Raw genomic sequence first — 19,303 nt, 5'->3', positions numbered from 1 at the left:
ATGCAATTTCTATCATTGCATCATTGTGTATCTGTAAACAAATGAAAAGTTTGCCAAAAAAACGTTTTGCATGAAGATGGTGCCCCTTTAACAGAGTGTTTTACATTTGTAGGAGTTAAAGACACCAGCTGTTCTTTTTCACAGGAGCTGAAAGGTGATGTCTGGGGCTTCTCCTCAAATGTCATGTGCTTTCTCAATGGCCAGCTTCTTGGTGATGAGAAAGACTTCCTGAACTGGGCGGACACTGAGTTTGGCTACACAGATTTCAGACCTAAAGCGCTGTATGATGCAATAGCTGAAGATTTTTATTCCAAATATCTGAAGGGTATCCAGGTAAGTCTCAGTATTTCCTTACAATGTAAAGCTAAACTCTCCAGTAATTCATACACATGACAACATTGCCCTCATCCGTACATTAAATAAGCTGGGGTCAAAATTAATGCAGAGAAGATAAAAGGTTTAAAAACACTTTCATGGGCAATGACTGGAAATATTGTCCTCTAAATTTTAATACTAAAACCACTTGGTGAAATAGTTCAGCAAAAGGTGCTAGCTGAGGTTTGAGTCTTTACTGAGGGTAACGCTCCAGTTTTTAAGTTGCTTTCTCCCAGTTCACCACTTTGGTCTCCTTGAGCCACCTGCCATCGTCATCTGAATAGTCCTTTACCTAAATAAAATGATTAATACATGTAAAACAGGTCCTTAATTAAAGCAGGCATTTAATAAATGTACATTTAAAGTACTTGGTTAATTTTCTATTTATTGGAAGCTTGTCAGCCCATGATAAAATGTAATTTATTTTTTGTAAATCTCAGAGGATAATTTAATGCACCTGTCAAGGCCTTGGTAATAATTTTGTTATTAAATGGTGATTATGAGATTTGGTGAAACTGATGGATCTTCCTTTTTACTTTGCAGCATATAATAAAGTGCCAACCTTTTTCGTCCACTCACATTCAGGTCACTGCCTTAAATGCAAAGGCTGAACAATGTAGAGAACTGTTTATGAAATACAATTGCAAAGCCAACCATCCCTCCAACCTGTGTCCTTAATCATTTTGCAAAGTTGTAGCAAACTTTCCTGCCATTTTCAGAATGTTCCAGATCTTCCACTTTAGCGGAACTGATCGAGTTACATCAAAACTACAGCACAGAAACCGGCCATTCGGCCCAACTGGTCTCTGCCAGCATTTATGCTCCACATGAGCCTCCTCCCTTCTTACTTCACCTACCCCTATCAGGATACCCTTCTATTCCTTTCTCCCTCATGTGCTTATCTAGCTTCCCCTTAAATACATCTCTGCTATTTGCCTCAATAATTCCTTGTGGTAGCACGTTCCACATTCTTACCACTCTTTGGGTAAAGAAGTTTCTCCTGAATTCCCTATTGGATTTATTAGCAACTGTTATATATTTATGACCTCTAGCTTTGGACTCCCCCACAAGTGGAAACATTTTGTCTACATCAAACTCTATCATTATCTTAAAGACCTCTATCAGGTCACCCCTCAGCCTTCTCTTTTCGAGAGAAAACAGCCCCAGCCTGTTCAGCTTTCCTGATAAGGAAAGGTTCTGGTATCATCCTTGTGAATCTTTTTTGCACCCTCTCCAATGCCTCTATAATCCTTCATATAATATGCAGACCAGAACTGTGTACAATACTCCAAGTGCAGTCTAACCAAGGTTCTGTACAAGTTTGACATAACTGGAATTGGAAGTAATATACTGGCATGGATTGAGAATTGGTTAACAGACAGAAAACAGAGAGTAGGAATAAATGGGTCTTTTTCAGGTTGGCAGACTCTGACTAGTGGGGTACCACAGGGATCAGTGCTTGGGTCCCAGCTATTCACAATCTATATCAATGATTTGGATGAGGGGACCAAATGTAATATTTCCAAGTTTGCTGATGACACAAACTAGGTGGGAATGTGAGTTGTATGGAGGATGCAAAGAGGCTTCAAGGGGATATAGACAGGCTAAGAACATGGCAGATGGAATATAATGTGGAAAAATGTGAAGTTATCCACTTTGGTAGAAAAAACAGAAATGCAAAGTATTTTTTAAATGGTCAGAGATTGGGAAATGTTGATGCTCAAAGGGACCTGAGTGTCCTTGTACATGAGTCGCTGAAAGCTAACATGGAGGTGCAGCAAGCAATTAGGAAGGCAAATGTTATGTTGGCCTTTATTACAAGACGATTTGAGTATAGGAGTAAAAATGTCTTACTGCAATTATATAGGGCTTTGGTGAGACTGCACCTGGAGTATTGTGTACAATTTTGGTCTCCTTACCTAAGAAAGGATATACTTGTCATAGAGGGAGCACAACAAAGGTTCACCAGACTGATTCCTGGAATGGCGGGATTGTCATATGAGGAGAGATTGAGTCGACTAGGCCTGTATTCTCTACAGTTTAGAAGAATGAGAGGTGATCTCATTGAAACATACAAAATTCTTACAGGGCTCGACAGGGTAGATGCAGGGAGGATGTTTCCCCCGGTTGGAGAGCCTAGAACCAGGGGTCACAGTCTCAGAATAAGGGGTAGGCCATTTAGGACTGAGTTGAGGAGAAATTTCTTCTCTCAGAGAGTGGTGAATCTTTAGAATTCTCTACTCCAGAGGGCTGTGGAGGCTCAGTCATTGAGTACATTCAAAACAGAGATCGATAGATTTCTAGGCATTAAAATCATCAAGGGACATGGGGATAGTGCGGGAAAATGGGGTTGAGGTAGAAGATCAGCCGTGATCTTGTTGAATGGTGGAGCAGGCTCGAGGGGCTGGATGGCCTACTCCTGCTCCTACTTCTTATGTTCTTATAACTTCTTTGCTTTTCAATTCTATCCCTCTAGAAATGAACCCCAGTGCTTGATTTGCCTTTTTACGGCCTTATTAACCTGCATCGCTACTTTTAGTTATTTGTGTATCTGTACCCAGAGGTCCCTTTGCTCCTCTACCCCATTTAGACTCTTATTATCCAAGCAGTATGTGGCCTCCTTATTCTTCCTACCAAAATGCACCACCTCACACTTATCTATATTGAAATTCATTTGCCAATTACATGCTCATTCTGCAAGTTTATTAATGTCCTCTTGCATTTTGACACATTCTTCCTTTGTATTAACTACACCCCCAATTTGGTGTCGTCTGCAAATTTTGAAATTCTACTTCCGATTCCTGAATCCAAATCGTTAATGTAAATGGTGAACAACAGTGTTCCCAGCACCGATCCTTGTGGAAAAATGCTCTCCTGGCCGGCCTCCCATCTTCCACTCTCCATAAGCTTGAGCTCATCCAAAACTCTGCTGCCCGTATCCTAACTCGCACCATGTCCCGTTCATCCATCACTCCTGTGCTCGTTGACCTACATTAACTCCTAGCCCGGGAACGCATCGATTTAAAAATTCTCATCCTTGTTTTCAAATCCCTCCATGGCCTAGCCCCTCCCTATCTCTGTAACCTCCTCCAGCCCTGCAACCCTCCGGGATCTCTGCACTCCTCCAATTCTTGTCACTTGCACATCCCCAATTTTAATCGCTCCACCATTGGTGGCCGTGCCTTCAGCTGCCTAGGCCCTATGCTCTTGAATTCTCTCCCTAAACCTCCCCACCTCTCTAACTCTCTCTCTTCCCTTAAGATGCTCTTTGAAACCTACCTCTTTGTCCAAGCTTTTGGTCACTTGTCCTAATATCTCCTTATGTGTTCGGTGGCAAATTTTGTTTGATAACGCTCCTGTGAAGCGCCTTGGGACGTTTTACTACATTAAAGGCGCTATATAAATGCAAGTTGTTGTTGTTGAACACCACTTCCCACCTTTTGCCAGTCTGAGTAACTACCCTTAACCCCTTCTCTGCCAGAATGGTGCATTCCTGATACTGGACAATTTTCTGCCATCTGGATTATTTCGATTATTTTTGCAGGCTTCCCCGCCCCCCACCCCCGACTGAGGGGTCCACTGGAGTGGAGGAGTGCCAGTGGCTACACTTTTGTGGCCAAAGAGGTTTTTTAAAAAAATGTTTTTGCCAAAATAAATGCAAAAAAGGGCTTTTGCAATGTGATCGATTGCAATGGCCTCTGGGCCATTTAAACACCAGTGGCAGTGGGGCTAGAGGGGACCCACCAGATCTGCTCCGTCTGCACTTGCTGACTCCAGCAGAAAATCTAAGCTCCCACATCCTGGAATAAAAACTGAAACTGTTGGGTATGGACATCAGGTCAATCAACATCTGAACGATAAAGATAACCCTTCATACCAGAAACATTAACCTAGCTCTCATTCAGATGCTGCCTCTCCGCTTTGTACATCCAGCACGTTTTTCTTTCCCCCCCAGATTTCCAGGATTTGTATTCTTCTTTTTATCTATTCCAAATCTCATGTCTTTGAAACTATTTTCTTGTCAAAAACCTTTTGTCTGCAGTATTAAGTCAGAGCTGTGTAATCTCTGCTGTGATAAACTTTCCCCGATTATGTCCATAATGTAATAGACCGATTTTGTTAACTGCTGGAATTAGTTACTGTCTCTGTTTCAATTACTTCAAGCAAGCAGCCTCCTTGTCCAGCCTCCGGCATACCCTGTACACTAAACTGCAAACTTCTTGATCTGGAAGCAATCAATTTGAGTCATCTTTGAGATTAACTCCTCATGTGTTTAATTGCGGGCCCTGTACTGTAAGTTCCTTCTCCAGCTCATTAGGTTTTCCATCAGCCCTTTAGCTCTTTGCATTCTTTGGTAGAAAAGCAATCGCTTTTACCCAGATTCTTTCTCTCCTTCGATAGGAAGCCCAATTCGACTGGTTTGATGTTTTACAGGCTGTCTTTGTTTTCTGCAGCACACGTTTGTTTACATGGATATTTCCATTGATCAGCAACCTGTGGGGAGGTTATTATTTGAGGTAAGGAATGCAGTGAAAAGTTGTTTTCTGCCCTCTTTCCCCCCCCCCTCCCCACTCCCCCTATCCAATTTCTCTCTCATTACCCCTCCTATTGTGAAGGTGCTGATTCGGACTGGTATATGGTCTCACAGGGAATGATGGCATCCAACATCTTACCCAAGAGCCCAGTCTTCATATGTGAGCCTGGACGGAGTGTTAGGAGGCTGTTCAAACCTGGGATCACTGCTGCTGAGCCTGATCCTGTCCTCACCCAAAATCCATGTGTATTGACACACATTTTCAGCAAGGGTCACTGGATAACAATCATTGGCAGGAATCCTGGCAGCTCTTTTTCACCTTCACTAAGGCAGGAATGCTAGGTCCAATTGTATTTTCCTCACCATTGTTCTAGCTAAGATCATCTAACTCAGCATTAACCAGCCTAGTCTCAGTGGTTCAGTTGGTAGTAGTCTCGCCTATGAGTCAGAATGTCGCGGGTTCAAGTCACGCTCCAGGAACTTGAGTACTGAGGGAGTGCTGCACTGTTGGAAATGCTGACTTTCAGATGAGATGTTAAACGGAGGCCCCGTCTGCCCTCAGGTGGACGTAAAAGATCCCATAGCACTATTTCGAAGAAAAGCAGGGGAGTTCTCCCCGGTGTCCTGGCCAATATTTATCCCTCAACCAACATCACTAAAAACAGATTATCTGGTCATTATCACATTGCTGTTTGTGGGACCTTGCTGTGCGCAAATTGTCTGCCCCATTTCCTACATTGCAACACCTCAAAAGTATTTAATTGGCTGTAAAGCACTTTGGGACGTCCTGAGGTTGTGAAAAGGGCGGTATAAATGCAAGTCTTTCTTTCTTGGAGAGCTGAAAGCTTGTTTACGATCAGTTACAAAGTCAGCTAATAAAATACTAATCAATGATACATCGAAAGCTTTTTACAGATGTTTGTCCAAAGACTTGCAAGAATTTTGAGGCACTGTGCACAGCAGAGGCAGGCCTCTCACCTACTGGCTTACAACTGTGTTATAAAGGATCCATATTTCACAGACTAGTGAGGAATGGCTGGATTCAAGGAGGAGGTGAGACTGAAAGCTAATTTAAAAACATGATTGTAGCATCCAACATCGATCAGAATTCTACATGTTTTAAAGTAGTCATGACTGTAAGTAGGGTTACCCGGGTTTAAAACCACATTTCACAATAAATTATCATGGTTTATATCATATATAACAGTCGCGAAATTCCTCTGAGCTGCTCCCATTCTGTCGATGTTACTTTGCTGGAAATGCGGCGGAAACCCCATTTGCCCGCACAAACGGGGCGTCCGCCAAAGTAATGCCGGCGGAGCGGGAGCAGCTCAGAGGAAATTTCCCGGACAACGGGTTATCCAAATTTGTACCACATATCACTACTTGTTTAAATAACAGCTGCCTGATGGAACCTCTTCTCATTCCCCGTACAGCAAATTCAGCCAAAAGCAACAGAGTTTGGGGAATAACCCGTCAGACAGACAGTCAGTCAGTCTGGCTGGGTGGGGGGGACTATAAAGAAGAAAGGGGCGGAGAAAGGAAGGGATAGAGGAGCCTGGTCAGGTGGTCCTGATTTTGGAAACTAACGCGCCCATGATCTCCTCCCACCTAGGATCAGAGATAAGAATGGAGGAGGTATTATGGGAGGGGAAGAAGGAGGCGGTTGAGGTGGGAAAGAGGAGTTTGGGCTTGTCCTTATTCTCCAGAATGACCCTAAAGTAATAGGAGAATTTGTTTGCAGGGAGTGGTACTGACTGAGGTGGCCAAACCAGCTCCACTGGTGGGAAGCCAGTCCAGTCATAAGCCAGTTGCTCTAGCCTACAATACTCAAACATGAGATGGTGAAGATGGCAACTATGAGTAGGGGAGTCCGGGGAGGGGGGTGGAGGTAGAGGTAGAAGACTGTCATATATATATCATTTCATATTTGATGCAATAGGCTTCAGTAAAATTAATTCAGGGACTACAAGAATACAGAAACAATGTATAATGACAGAAACTATTTAGAAACTATTTGGTAGGAAGAATGAGGAGAGCATATATAAACTGAATGGTACAATTTTAAAGGGGGTGCAGGAACAGAGAGACCTAGGGGTGTATGTACACAAAACTTTGAAGTTGGCAGGACAAGTTGAGAAGGCTGTTAAAAAAGCATACGGGACCCTGGGCTTTATTAATAGACATGATGTGGAGATGCCGGTGATGGACTGGGGTTGACAATTGTAAACAATTTTACAGGTGACGAAGGAGGAAGCCTCCGAAAGCTTGTGAATTTAAAATAAAATTGCTGGACTATAACTTGGTGTTGTAAAATTGTTTACATTTATTAATAGAGGTATAGAGTACAAAAGCAAGGAAGTTATGCTAAACCTTTATAAAACACTGATTAGGCCTCAGCTGGAGTATTGTGTTCAATTTTGGGCACCACACTTTAGGAAGGATGTCAAGGCCTTAGAGACGGTGCAGAAGAGATTTACTAGAATGGCACCAGGGATGAGGGACTTCAGTTATGTGGATAGACTGGAGAAGCTGGGGTTTTTCTTCTTAGAACAGAGAAGGTTAAGGGGAGATTTGATGGAGGTGTTCAAAATCATGAACGGTTTTGATAGAGTAAATAAGGAGAAACTGTTTCCAGTGGCAGAGGGGTCAGTAACCAGAGGACACAGATTTAAGGTGATCGGCAAAAGAGCCAGAGGCGACATGAGGAAACATTTTTTTATGCAGCAAGTTGTAATGATCTGGAATGCACTGCCTGAAAGGGTGGTGGAAGCAGATAATAACTTTCAAAAGGAACTTGGATAAATACTTGAAGGGAAAAAATTTATGGCGCTATGGGAAAGAGCAGGGTAGTGGGACCAATTGGATAGCTCTTTCAAAAAGCCTGCACAGGCATGATGGGCTGAATAGCCTCCTCCTGTGCTTTGTGCTGTACCTACTATTATACCATGATTACAATATTTTGGGGAGGGTTGCTGCTGAAAGTTGTTAAAATATTGTCCTTTTTAATTCAAATTTTAATTCCGGTATTTTCTGTTCTGAAACCATAGACGTTCTAACAAATAGAGGAGATGGTGGAGTATCTATTTATGGAGAAACATTTAAAGGTAAAAAAAAATACAAACTATCAAGAATCTGTTGTCGTGGTTTACAGCATGGTGGAAAGGATTCTATCCATAGTGTTTGTATATCTCCTAACGACGCTAATAAGGTCGTGCCATGTTGGTGATTGAACAGACATGCAGTCCCTAAGTTGAGAGTTTTGAATTCTGGCTACTCTGGGAGAGAGAAAGACAGAAAAGGAATATCAACTAGTGAATATTTCCAATGCTCTCTGGAGCTGAAACAGACTGCTGGGGAGAAAATGGGCTTGAGGGCTCAGGCAATTTAAGGATTTATATGAGCTGAGAAAACCAAAACCAAAACCACCCTGCCCAAGGGGTCAGGAGTTTCCCCTCCATCAGGTTTTTTTTAAAGAGTCAACATATTTAAAACCTGTTGCTCAGACTTCCACTGCTATATCAATCGATCATACTGCAGAGTATTAGGACATGGTTTAATACCTACGGTTGCCTTTAGCTCCTAAGTTTACATAGAAACAGGAGTAGGTCATTCAGCCCTCGAGCCTGTTCCGCCATTCAATTAGATCATGGCTGATCCGTACCTCAACTTCATTTGCCCACCATATTATTAGGGAAAGGTATCAAAGGACACTGATTTTTCAACAATGACTAATCATAAGAAAAGTCATCCAAGGCAAGTTCCAAACAACTAATTTTAAAGCAGAATTAGCAGAAGCCTTGGGCTAGATCACCAATCTCCCAGGGAGTGGTATCCTGCTGTGGTCTGATTTAGTTAAGGACCTGTATGATGGGAAAAACACAGGAGAATTTTTTTTTTTAAATTATAAACTTGAAGTCAAATCCATTCAAGGAACAAGAGATGAAGATTGCTTTCATTAACTACCAGATCCATGATAATAAGAACATAAGAACATAAGAAATTGGAGCAGGAGTAGGCCAATCGGCCCCTCGAGCCTGCTCCGCCATTCAATAAGATCATGGCTGATCTGATCCCAACCACAAATCTAAAGAACACAAGAAGTCGGAGCAGGACCCGGCCACATAGCCCCTGGGACCTCTCCGCCACCCACAGGGCATTGACCGATCCGAACTCAGCTTCATGTCCAATTTCCTGCCCGCTCCCCATAACCCCTAATTCCCTTTACTTCTAGGAAACTGTCTATTTCTGTTTTAAATTTATCTAATGATGTAGCTTCCACAGCTTCCTGGGGCAGCAAATTCCACAGACCTACCACCCTCTGAGTGAAGAAGTTTCTCCTCATCTCAGTTTTGAAAGAGCAGCCCCTTATTCTAAGATTATGCCCCCTACTTCTAGTTTCACCCATCTTTGGGAACATCCTTACTGCATCCACCCGATCAAGACCCTTCACAATCTTATATGTTTCAATAAGATCGCCTCTCATTCTTCTGAACTCCAATGAGTAGAATCCCAATCTACTCAACCTCTCCTCATATGTCCGCCCCCTCATCCCCGGGATTAACCGAGTGAACCTTCTTTGTACTGCCTCGAGAGCAAGTATGTCTTTTCTTAAGTATGGAGACCAAAACTGTATAGTCTGAGGACTGTATAGTCTGAGGACTGAAGCTCAGATGTGAAGTTTAGTTGCTACAGTTACTGTTTACTCCCTTTGGGAATCCAGAACATTGTTGTGTTCTGCCCTAGGGCAGCTCCTAACTCAAGTCTCACACATGAGATTCTTGAGACTTACCAGGGAAGAGTAGATGAGGTGGTTTCTCATTGCCTTCCTTATGGTTTTTATCTTCGGAGTACCTTCTCTCACTTGGGCTGCAACCAAGGCTAAAGAGTAACCTCTTTACAAAGGTGGTGGGGGGTGGTGATGGGGGGGAGGGCCGTGCCTCTAGCCAAACTGTTCCAGTACAGCAACACCACTGGCATCTCCCCGACAATGTGGAAAATTGCCCAGGCATGTCCTGTCCACATAAAGCAGGAGAAATCCAATCCTGCCAATTACCGCCCCATCAGTCTACTCTCAATCATCAGCAAAGTGATGGAAGGTGTCGTGGACAGTGCTCTCAAGTGGCACTTACTCACCAATAACCTGCTCCCTGATGCTCAGTTTGGGTTCCGCCAGGACACTCGGCTCCAGACCGCATTATAGCCTTGGTCCAAACATGGACAAAAGAGCTGAATTCCAGAGGTGAGGTGAGAGTGACTGCCCTTGACATCAAGGCAGCATTTGACCGAGTGTGGCACCAAGGAGCCCTAGTAAAATTGAAGTCAATGGGAATGGGAAAACTCTCCAGTGGCTGGAGTCATACCTAGCACAAAGGAAGATGGTAGTGGTTGTTGGAGGCCAATCATCTCGGCCCCAGGACATTGCTGCAGGAGTTCCTCAGGGCAGTGTCCTAGGCCCAACCATCTTCAGCTGCTTCATCAATGACCTTCCCTCCATCATAAGGTCAGAAATGGGGATGTTCGCTGATGATTGCACAGTGTTCAGTTCCATTCGCAACCCCTCAGATAATGAAGCAGTCTGAGCCCACATGCAGCAAGTCCTGGACAACATCCAGGCTTGGGCTTAAAAGTGGCAAGTAACATTCATGCCAGGCAATGACCATCTCCAACAAGAGAGAGTCTAACCACCTCCCCTTAACATTCAACGGCATTACCATCACCAAATCCCCCACCATCAAGATCCTGGGGGTCACCATTGACCAGAAACTTAACTGGACCAGCTACAGAAATACTGTGGCTACAAGAGCAGGTCAGAGGCTGGATATTCTGCGGCGAGTGACTCACCTCCTGACTCCCCAAAGCCTTTCCACCATCTGCAAGGCACAAGTCAGGAGTGTGATGGAATACTCTCCACTTGCCTGGATGAGTGCAACTCCAACGACACTCAAGAAGCTCGACACCATCCAGGACAAAGCAGCCTGCTTGATTGGCACCCCATCCACCACCCTAAACATTCACTCGCTTCACCACCGGTGCAGCCTGGCTGCAGTGTGTACCATCCACAGGATGCACTGCAGCAACTCACCAAGGCTTCTTCGACAGCACCTCCCAAACCCGCGACCTCTACCACCTAGAAGGACAAGGGCAGCAGGCACATGGGAACAACACCACCTGCACGTTCCCCTCCAAGTCACACACCATCCTGACTTGAAAATATATTGCTGTTCCTTCATCGTCGCTGGGTCGAAATCCTGGAACTCCCTACCTAATAGCACTGTGGGAGAACCTTCACCACACGGACTGCAGCGGTTCAAGAAGGCGGCTCACCACCACCTTCTCAAGGGCAATTAGGGATGGACAATAAATGTTGGCCTTGTCAGTGACGCCCACATCCCATGAACAAATTTTTAAAAATATTTATCATTCTTATTAGCCTTAAGCATCACAAATGAACTATCTTCCAGATCACAACACAACTGATGTAGACACTCTCTGATCTGAAAGGCCGAGCTATATAAAAATTATGACATCATTAACAGTATATTATGAAAGTTATTTTGCTAGTTTTAAAAACCCGTATCTCAAACGTACTTTAAAAACAGCTATTTCACATACACTTCATTGGCATGACATGGCCTACTTAGTTCAAAATTTGTTTGCATGCTTTATCACCAAAAGATTATATTTACACATTACATTTTAATCCCATATATTAAGGCCATCAGACAATGAGAAGGTCTACCGACAGCATGGGTCAGTATCCTCAGTCTTTTCAAAGCTCAAACAACCAAAATAAATTCATTCACATTTCTGCCTATTAAGCAGCAAATAATGTTATCAGTTAAAATATATTTCGCAGGAATCGACCAATGTGTGAATATAGTAAAAATGCATTTACTGTGAGATGAACCAGTTTTACAATCCTTGGACACAATAATTTATGTTAGTTTACAGGCAGCATAAAAACAGATTGTCCTTTACAGTTGATGGTTGATGGAAGCCATCTGACTGGTGAAAGCCCATGCGAGCTTGTGGAAGATTGAAGTGTTTGAATGCATTACAGGCAATACTTCATATTGAACATCATGAAGGAAAGTTGAAATGTGCAGTAAAATGTGTTGCTGCAGAAAACAATTACATCCACGGTGTGCAAATTTAGCATTAATCCTACTGAAGGTCAGTAATCAGTATTATTAAATTATTATGGAGATCAACAGGTAGGCATGATAACAAGGCACTGAAGGCATCTCATGAAGCAGTTCATATTTTCTATGCCCGGGTCTTTTTCCGGGTGGCAGGCAGTGACTAGTGGGGTACCGCAGAGATCAGTGTTTGGGCCCCAGCTAGTCACAATATATATCAATGATTTGGATGAGGGAACTGAATGTAACATTTCCAAGTTTGCAGACGACACAAAGCTGGAGTGGAATGTGAGCTGTGAGGAGGATGCAAAGAGGCTCCAATATGATTTAGACAAGTTGAGTGAGTGGGTAAGAATATGGCAGATGCAGTATAACATGGATAAATGTGAGGTTATCCACTTTGGTTGTAAAAACAGAAAGACAGATTATTATCTGAATGGTGATAGATTGGGAAAAGGGGAGGTGCAACGAGACCTGGGTGTCCTTGTACACCAGTCGCTGAAAGCGAGCATTCAGGTGCAGCAAGCAGTTAGGAAGGCGAATGGTATGTTGGCCTTCATTGCAAGAGGATTTGAGTACAGGAGCAGGGATGTCTTACTGCAGTTGTACAGGGCCTTGGTGAGACCACATCTGGAGTATTTTGTGCAGTTTTGGTCTTCTTATCTGAGGAAGGATGTACTTGCCATGGAGGGAGTGCAACAAAGGTTTACCAGACTGATTCCTGGGATGGCAGGACTGACGTATGAGGAGAGATTGGGTCGACTAGGCCTATATTCACTAGAGTTTAGAAGAATTAGAGATGATCTCATCGAAACATAAAATTCTAACAGGACTAGACAGACTAGATGCAGGGAGGATGTTCCCAATGGCTAGGGAGTCCAGAACCAGGGGTCACAGTCTCAGGATATGGGGTATGCCATTTAGAACCGAGATGAGGAGAAATTTCTTCACTCAAAGGGTGGTGAACCCGTGGAATTCTCTACCACGGAAGGCAGTGGAGGCCAAGTCATTAGATGTATTCAAGAAGGAGATAGATATATTTCTTAATGCTAAAGGGATCAAGGGATATGGGGAAAAAGCGGGAACAGGGTAATGAGTTCGATGATCAGCCATGATTATTTTGAATGGCGGGGCAGGCCCGAAGGGCCGAATGGCCTACTCTTGCTCCTATTTTCTATGTTTCTATGGAAAATTATCCCATTAAGATCTGAATGCAATTTATTCCATGAGTGATTTATCTTGAAGTTTTAAATATGCTGTGAGTGAAATGATCCATGAAATAAGTAATACATATACTACAATCCTGCAATGAGAAGTTCAGGTTGGCATTAAAAAGAGCATTGGGCCTGGATAAGAAGACCCTCACCTTCTAATCTAGGAGTGCTTGCTATCACTAGATCCCCAAATGAAAAATATTTAGATCACCACCAATATTAGCGAAGATTACTAATGCACAGGATGTGCTTTCCATTACTAGATGAGACCTTTGCCATCTCTCACTGCAAGAGAGGAATTCTTGGAATGGTTAACAAGGGACGACATTCGAACGGAAGCCAGTTCTACATCACACTCCAGCCAACTCTTTGGATGAACACCAAATTTGTATCTTTTGGGTGGGTATTTCATGCTTTCTACTTGCTGCTGTCCGAACACTGTTGGTTTAATATAGTATGTTAGTAAGGACATGGTTAAATTAATTGTTCATTTTGAGATTTGTAATCTTGGTTTAATCATTCTTAAGGGAATATTTTCTGGAAAAATTAAATCCTGTTCTAGTAAAAGTTCAAATTAATATAATTTTCCTGTTTAATTTCTAGTTCCAAATTAGGTTTAGAAACTATTCACCCTTCAAAGTGTTAACCTGCAGTCTTATGTGTACCTCAGACAGACAGACACACACACACAAGTATAGACACACACAAATATATGTACATGCACATTGGGCACGATTTTAACATGGAAAAACGGGTGGGTTGGGGGCAGGGGGGCATTCAAAATCGCAACCATTTCAGACCCGCCTCCAACCCGCCCATTTCCAGTTTTCACCGGGGCGGGATGAAGGGCAGGCAACCAACCTGCTCCCAGGAGGTGGGTTGGTCACTAAAACCTTTCAAGGAGGCTGCGGGCCTCCATTTTCGCAGATTTTGCAATTTCAACCCCTGGGGGCCGGGATTCCCAGGCCTTCTCCTTCACGCCTCGAGAGGAGGCGAGACGGACCAAAACTGCAGGTAAGTGCCTTTCTGGCATAGCTTGTGAGCCCAGAGGAGCAGGAGTGCTTCCCCCAGGCCAACAAGCCTATTTACAATGACTCCCCTCCACAACCAAACGATCACAGATCCCCCCACCCCGGATCTCCAACCCCCTCCTCCCCACCAGTCTCCGACCCCTTCTCCCAATCGATTACAGACCCCAGTGATGACTCCCAATCCCCCCCCAACAATCATGGACCCCCTCAACGACCCCCGATCCAGACACCCCCCACGACTGACTCCCCCCGACCCCCATGCCCACCCATGCTCTGTGCCCCCATGTGCCCATCCATGCCCCCTTGCCGCCCCCCCCCCCCAATCCATTCAATCAAAGACTTTCCTAAAGACTTACTTGAACACGTCCTCTCCCTGACTGCTCTCCCATCTGACTGAGACCAGCCTATAAATCAGGCGGCCAGTCTGACGGCAAACCGACAAAAAAAAGACGTCCTTACATCAAAATCGTAAGGACGTCCGGGAAATCTGTACTTCTGGGTTTCCCTCCGCAATCTAACCCCCCTTCCCCCACCCACCCCCTTCCTGGTTCGAGGTCAAAATCATGCCCATTGTATCTACATGCTTATGGAGAGGCAGATAAAAACAGGATTATAGTTTCAGGAAGGTCTACCTACAGAAGAGGATGGGATTATTTTTTAATTGAGAAACCAAGGTGAAGGTTTAAGGCCAATAGTACAGGACACCTCCAACCTTGAAAAGACTGAAACAGAAGATGAGGTAAATCCAGGTGATACCGAGCTTGGGCTTTAAAAGTTGTCGGAGAAAGTAAAGACTGAGGGAAAGGAGGAGTTCCACAATTTTGAGGCCCTGGGAAAGAATTAGATTAGGAGGCTGTGAGATCAATCGTAATTTCAATCAAGTAAGGATGAGATGAATGGCATGTAGGACAGGGCGTGGGACCTTAGAAATAACGAGAGAAACAGTCAGAGGAGCACTTGCCACATTACTATAGATAGAATAGAGGAAAGCAGGAAGATTGTGGTGGAGAAAGAGAGGTTGGTGACTACACTTGAAAGAACAAATACCTGTCCAGCAACAAACTTTTCTCTGTATCCTGTCCAGGAATTCGACAAAGATGCTTGAAGAGTTTCTCAGATATGGGAGCGGTATTCAAGTAATGGTTAAAATAGTCGTCATTTAATCATAGCTGTCTTTTTTCTTCAGAATAAAATCTTACCTGCAACTGGCCTTTTATCTTTTTTTTTCTTCTTTTTTGCCAGACACCTGATAGCAGGCACAGAAGTTCTTAAAGAATTGGAAGAGGTCCCCACATATAATGAGAGACCAACGGTGGAATGTAAAATTACAGATTGTGGCCTTTATACTCCTTAAACATTATTGCTCTTTTAGTTTGTCTAAAATAACATCCAATTTAGGTTTCCTGCACACTGTTTAACATCCTCACAATAAAATGTTTTCTTACACCACATAAACAATTTGGAGTCTTTATTATTTTATCGTAAATTATCTGTTCATGAAAATGAGAATTTTCGATGCTGATGAAGTGGGGTGAAAAAAATCCCCTTTTTAAACTCTATAAACAAAAAGCAATCGATTGTCCCGTGAGGCCGCAATTTGCTGTTGCTGAGATTTGCAGACAAATGCTTGTGAATGACTCTGTCCGCTATTTTAACAGGCATGAGCCCAGAGAGTTTTGGGATCTAGACTTCTGTCCACAATTCCTCACACTGAGGTTCCTGTCTCAAACAACTGAGCGGAGGTCAGGTACTTCCCCAAAGGGAGAGAAGGAAAGTTGGGACGCTTATTTTATGGACTTGTTACTGTTTATTTAGGCAACTAAACTGGCACTGGATCATGGTGTAGATGCATTAACATGGGAAGATACTCCCAGAACACAAGCGTTAGATTAGAAAGAAAGAATATGTATTTATATGGCGCCTTTCATGGCCTCAGGATGTCCTAAAGCGCTTTACAGCCAATGAAGTATTTTGAAGTGTAGTCACCGTTGTAATGTAGCCATATATATTCTGTGAATAAAATACAGTGGAAGTAGAGCAAGAGTAAAACTTGCTGTTTGGCTGAGGAATTAATTCTGCACACATCAGATTTTTATTCTTCATCATTCCTTTTTCTTCTGATTTAAATTGCTAAATTCTTGCTGCAAGGCATTGTTCATTTGTCCTAATATTGTTACTAAAGACATGCTGAGCTGAACCTGAAGTCACTACGTTTGTTGTGATACTGGCTGTTTTGCTTAGTTGTTACATAAATAATAATGAGATGTGGTCTTGGAACTGGTTTAATAAGTAGATCAAAATATGTTTCTCAAATATTGACTTAATGATTTGGAAATATTCAACTGTAATTCAGAGCTTTAAACACGATGCGACAAGAAAAGTGTGTGTATGAGTAGGCCAAGGCCAAGGTTCCAGAAATCATATTTGCTTCTTTCTTCATGCTGAATGATTTTTATTTCAGTGAGGAGAGGAATAATACGTTAACATACTGCCCTTTTATCGGAGTCCTAGATTTGAAGTCAAGAATGGGATCCGAGCCAGCTGTAAGGGACCTGAATTAAATGAGTTTGACCAGCCTCGACCCAGTTCTTATGGGTCGTGAGCCCACTATACAAATCTGCTCAGAATTTGGCATTAATTAATGCAGGGTTGTCAATCTCACTCATGAACTGATGCCCCAAGGATGATTAGTGTAAGAACTGGAAATGTCACACCAGTGCACTGATTTTCAAACTTTTCCAAGTATGCAAATATTGACATACTCCTGGGAAAGGGGTGGGGATGGGTGGAATTCCCTCGTTCTAACTTCTGAAAGACGGTGTCAGCTAGCCAAAAGAAAGCAGTTCTGTCACTGCATAAGATTTTTTTTTATTAGTTTACAGAAACAGAATTAACATTCCAGTAAGTCAACAAATACAGAAATCTGATGTCAAGTGGACAGAAAATATGATGACCTCAGGAACAATTAGGGTCTGGGAAACTGCAATTTGAAAACCAATGCACTAATGTAGTAAGGAGTCCTGCTTTCAGCCTTTCAGTCTTGGCTGAGTTCAAGCTCAAGTTCCACAGCGAAAAGGGCAGTGTACTTAACCCACTTTGCTACGTAGTTCCCCAGGGATTCCACTACTGAATTAAAGGTTAAAATGGATTGCCCAGGTAGTACACAGAGAATTATACTTATTAAGCTATTGTTATATTTGACCTTGGTCTCTTCAATGCTGACAGTGGGCATATAAAGTGAATTTTAAAAAAAAAAATCTTAGCTGTGGTATCATCCACCTTGATGAGCACAAAAGGGGAGGGGGGAGGGAAATTCTGTAATGTGTTTAGCGCCTAGATAAAAAGCAGCCACTGCACTCCAGAATAATTCATTAAATGTGAAGGGCTTTGAGATGTTTCTGAAAGATGTACTAAGGCACTTTTGCAGGGTCTTGCACACTTTCAGTGCATTGATTTCTATAGGCAGAGAATCACTGTCGGTACACGAGATATTTCAGTACGTACAGCCTATGTGTACGGCACTTCCAGCAGAGCGGGGCCATACTATATAAATAAAAATCATTTTTTCTGTTTGGTAACTTGTCTCCTGATTTTATAATTACACGTAATTTCTGAAGGATATAGTGTACATTTTTTTCTTGAAATTGTAATTTGGATGTTAAATCTATTTTCTAATTTACAAGTACAATTCTTGGGTAAGGGAACACACAGGAGCAAACTTTCAATAGGGAAATAGATATATACTTGAAAAGGAAAAAATTCAGGGCCAGGGGGTAAGAACAGGGGAGTGGGACTAATTGGATAGTTCTTTCAAACAGGCGCGATGGGCCGATTGGCCTCCTTCTTTGCTGTATCATTCCATGAAGAATCTGCAATGATTTTTACACTTTTGCTGGTCATTAAAATCCAAGCCATCCAATAAAGTCTATACACCAATGATTGCTATAGAAGTAAAATTTGGGGTTCCCATTTAAAGGGCCTAACTTCAAATTCTAGTCACTTGTAAGTACGTTTTGCCAGAGCTTAGAGATGCCAATGGACGGACCTTCACAGTAGCATTGTTTCCCATCCGGGGGGAGAGGAGGGAAAATCAGCAATTAGACCAATTCTACCCTGCAAAATGCACTGATACACAGTGACTTTGATGAGATGCCTGGGAGAAGCCCTTGATCCAGGCTGTCTCGCCCTCCTTGTTGAAGGTGGACAGTACACAGGGTCGGAGGAACTTTGATCAAAAGGGTGATAATTAAACCAGATTGGCCCTGAAATTATGCTGTGCAGTGCTAGTGTATAAACACTTAATAGGGCCAATTCCATGATCCTGCATTCCCGATGGGGAACTGCACTCGGTGGGAGTGCACCATGGGAAATTAATGATTGGAGGGAGTAGACCTGGCTACGTACTGTAATGTGCTCGAAGCAACCATAGCTCCCCACTGGATACACGAGGTCGCAAAATCAACCCTAATGTAATTGTCTGAAATTTCTCTCCACAATTTTACATGCGGTGTTAACCTATTTAAAGTAAATGGGTTGATTCCGCCAATAAAGTGATATGTGATAAGTGTTAATGACTGCCAATCAACCTCTCTGGCACCGAAAATTAACTATTAAAAGCATAGAGTCTCATTCCTTCAGGTTTTGAATTTTTAGGGTGATTTTAAAAATGTCAAATTTTTAAAAAATGTTCTTACTTTTCCTTTTTGTCTCTTTTTTTCTCTCTTTCTTAATCCAATCTATTTTCCTTCCTTTATTTCTCTTTCTTTACCTGATTTAACATTGAATTCACCCCCTTTAATTCGTCCTCCTTCTCAGTCTTTCCGCTGTTGGTTTTCCTGTTCACTCAGGTCCCAGATGCCCTGTTTCCCTTGCTGCACCGTTTCCAGCTCGCACTTTCAGCAACTTTGTGCGCAAAAATTTTTTGAGCTGAAGGGTGCAGGGGCAAGTCTAACTAATGGTAGATTGCCCTGCTACAGCAAAATCTGGCCCATTATTTATGTATTAGAA

The 19,303-nt window shown here is 42.8% G+C and overlaps 1 protein-coding gene across 1 annotated transcript in view; it reads left to right on the top strand.

Moving 5' to 3' along the window:
* Positions 1–15,740, top strand: part of ppil6 (peptidylprolyl isomerase (cyclophilin)-like 6) — a 44,935-nt gene extending 29,195 nt beyond the window's left edge. The window contains exons 3-8 of the mRNA XM_067985018.1: positions 145–333; positions 4,830–4,892; positions 5,815–5,962; positions 7,960–8,016; positions 13,529–13,664; positions 15,539–15,740. Coding sequence (XP_067841119.1) covers positions 145–333; positions 4,830–4,892; positions 5,815–5,962; positions 7,960–8,016; positions 13,529–13,664; positions 15,539–15,650 — 705 coding nt within the window. The 3' untranslated portion in view covers positions 15,651–15,740. The remainder of the gene's footprint in view (positions 1–144; positions 334–4,829; positions 4,893–5,814; positions 5,963–7,959; positions 8,017–13,528; positions 13,665–15,538) is intronic.
* The last annotated feature ends 3,563 nt before the right edge of the window (positions 15,741–19,303 follow it).

The sequence above is a fragment of the Heptranchias perlo genome, chromosome 5 (assembly GCF_035084215.1).
Source record: "Heptranchias perlo isolate sHepPer1 chromosome 5, sHepPer1.hap1, whole genome shotgun sequence".
Lineage (NCBI taxonomy): Eukaryota > Metazoa > Chordata > Chondrichthyes > Hexanchiformes > Hexanchidae > Heptranchias > Heptranchias perlo.
The sequence above is the reverse complement of the archived record's forward strand: the minus strand, read 5'-3'. Positions and strand labels throughout refer to the sequence as shown.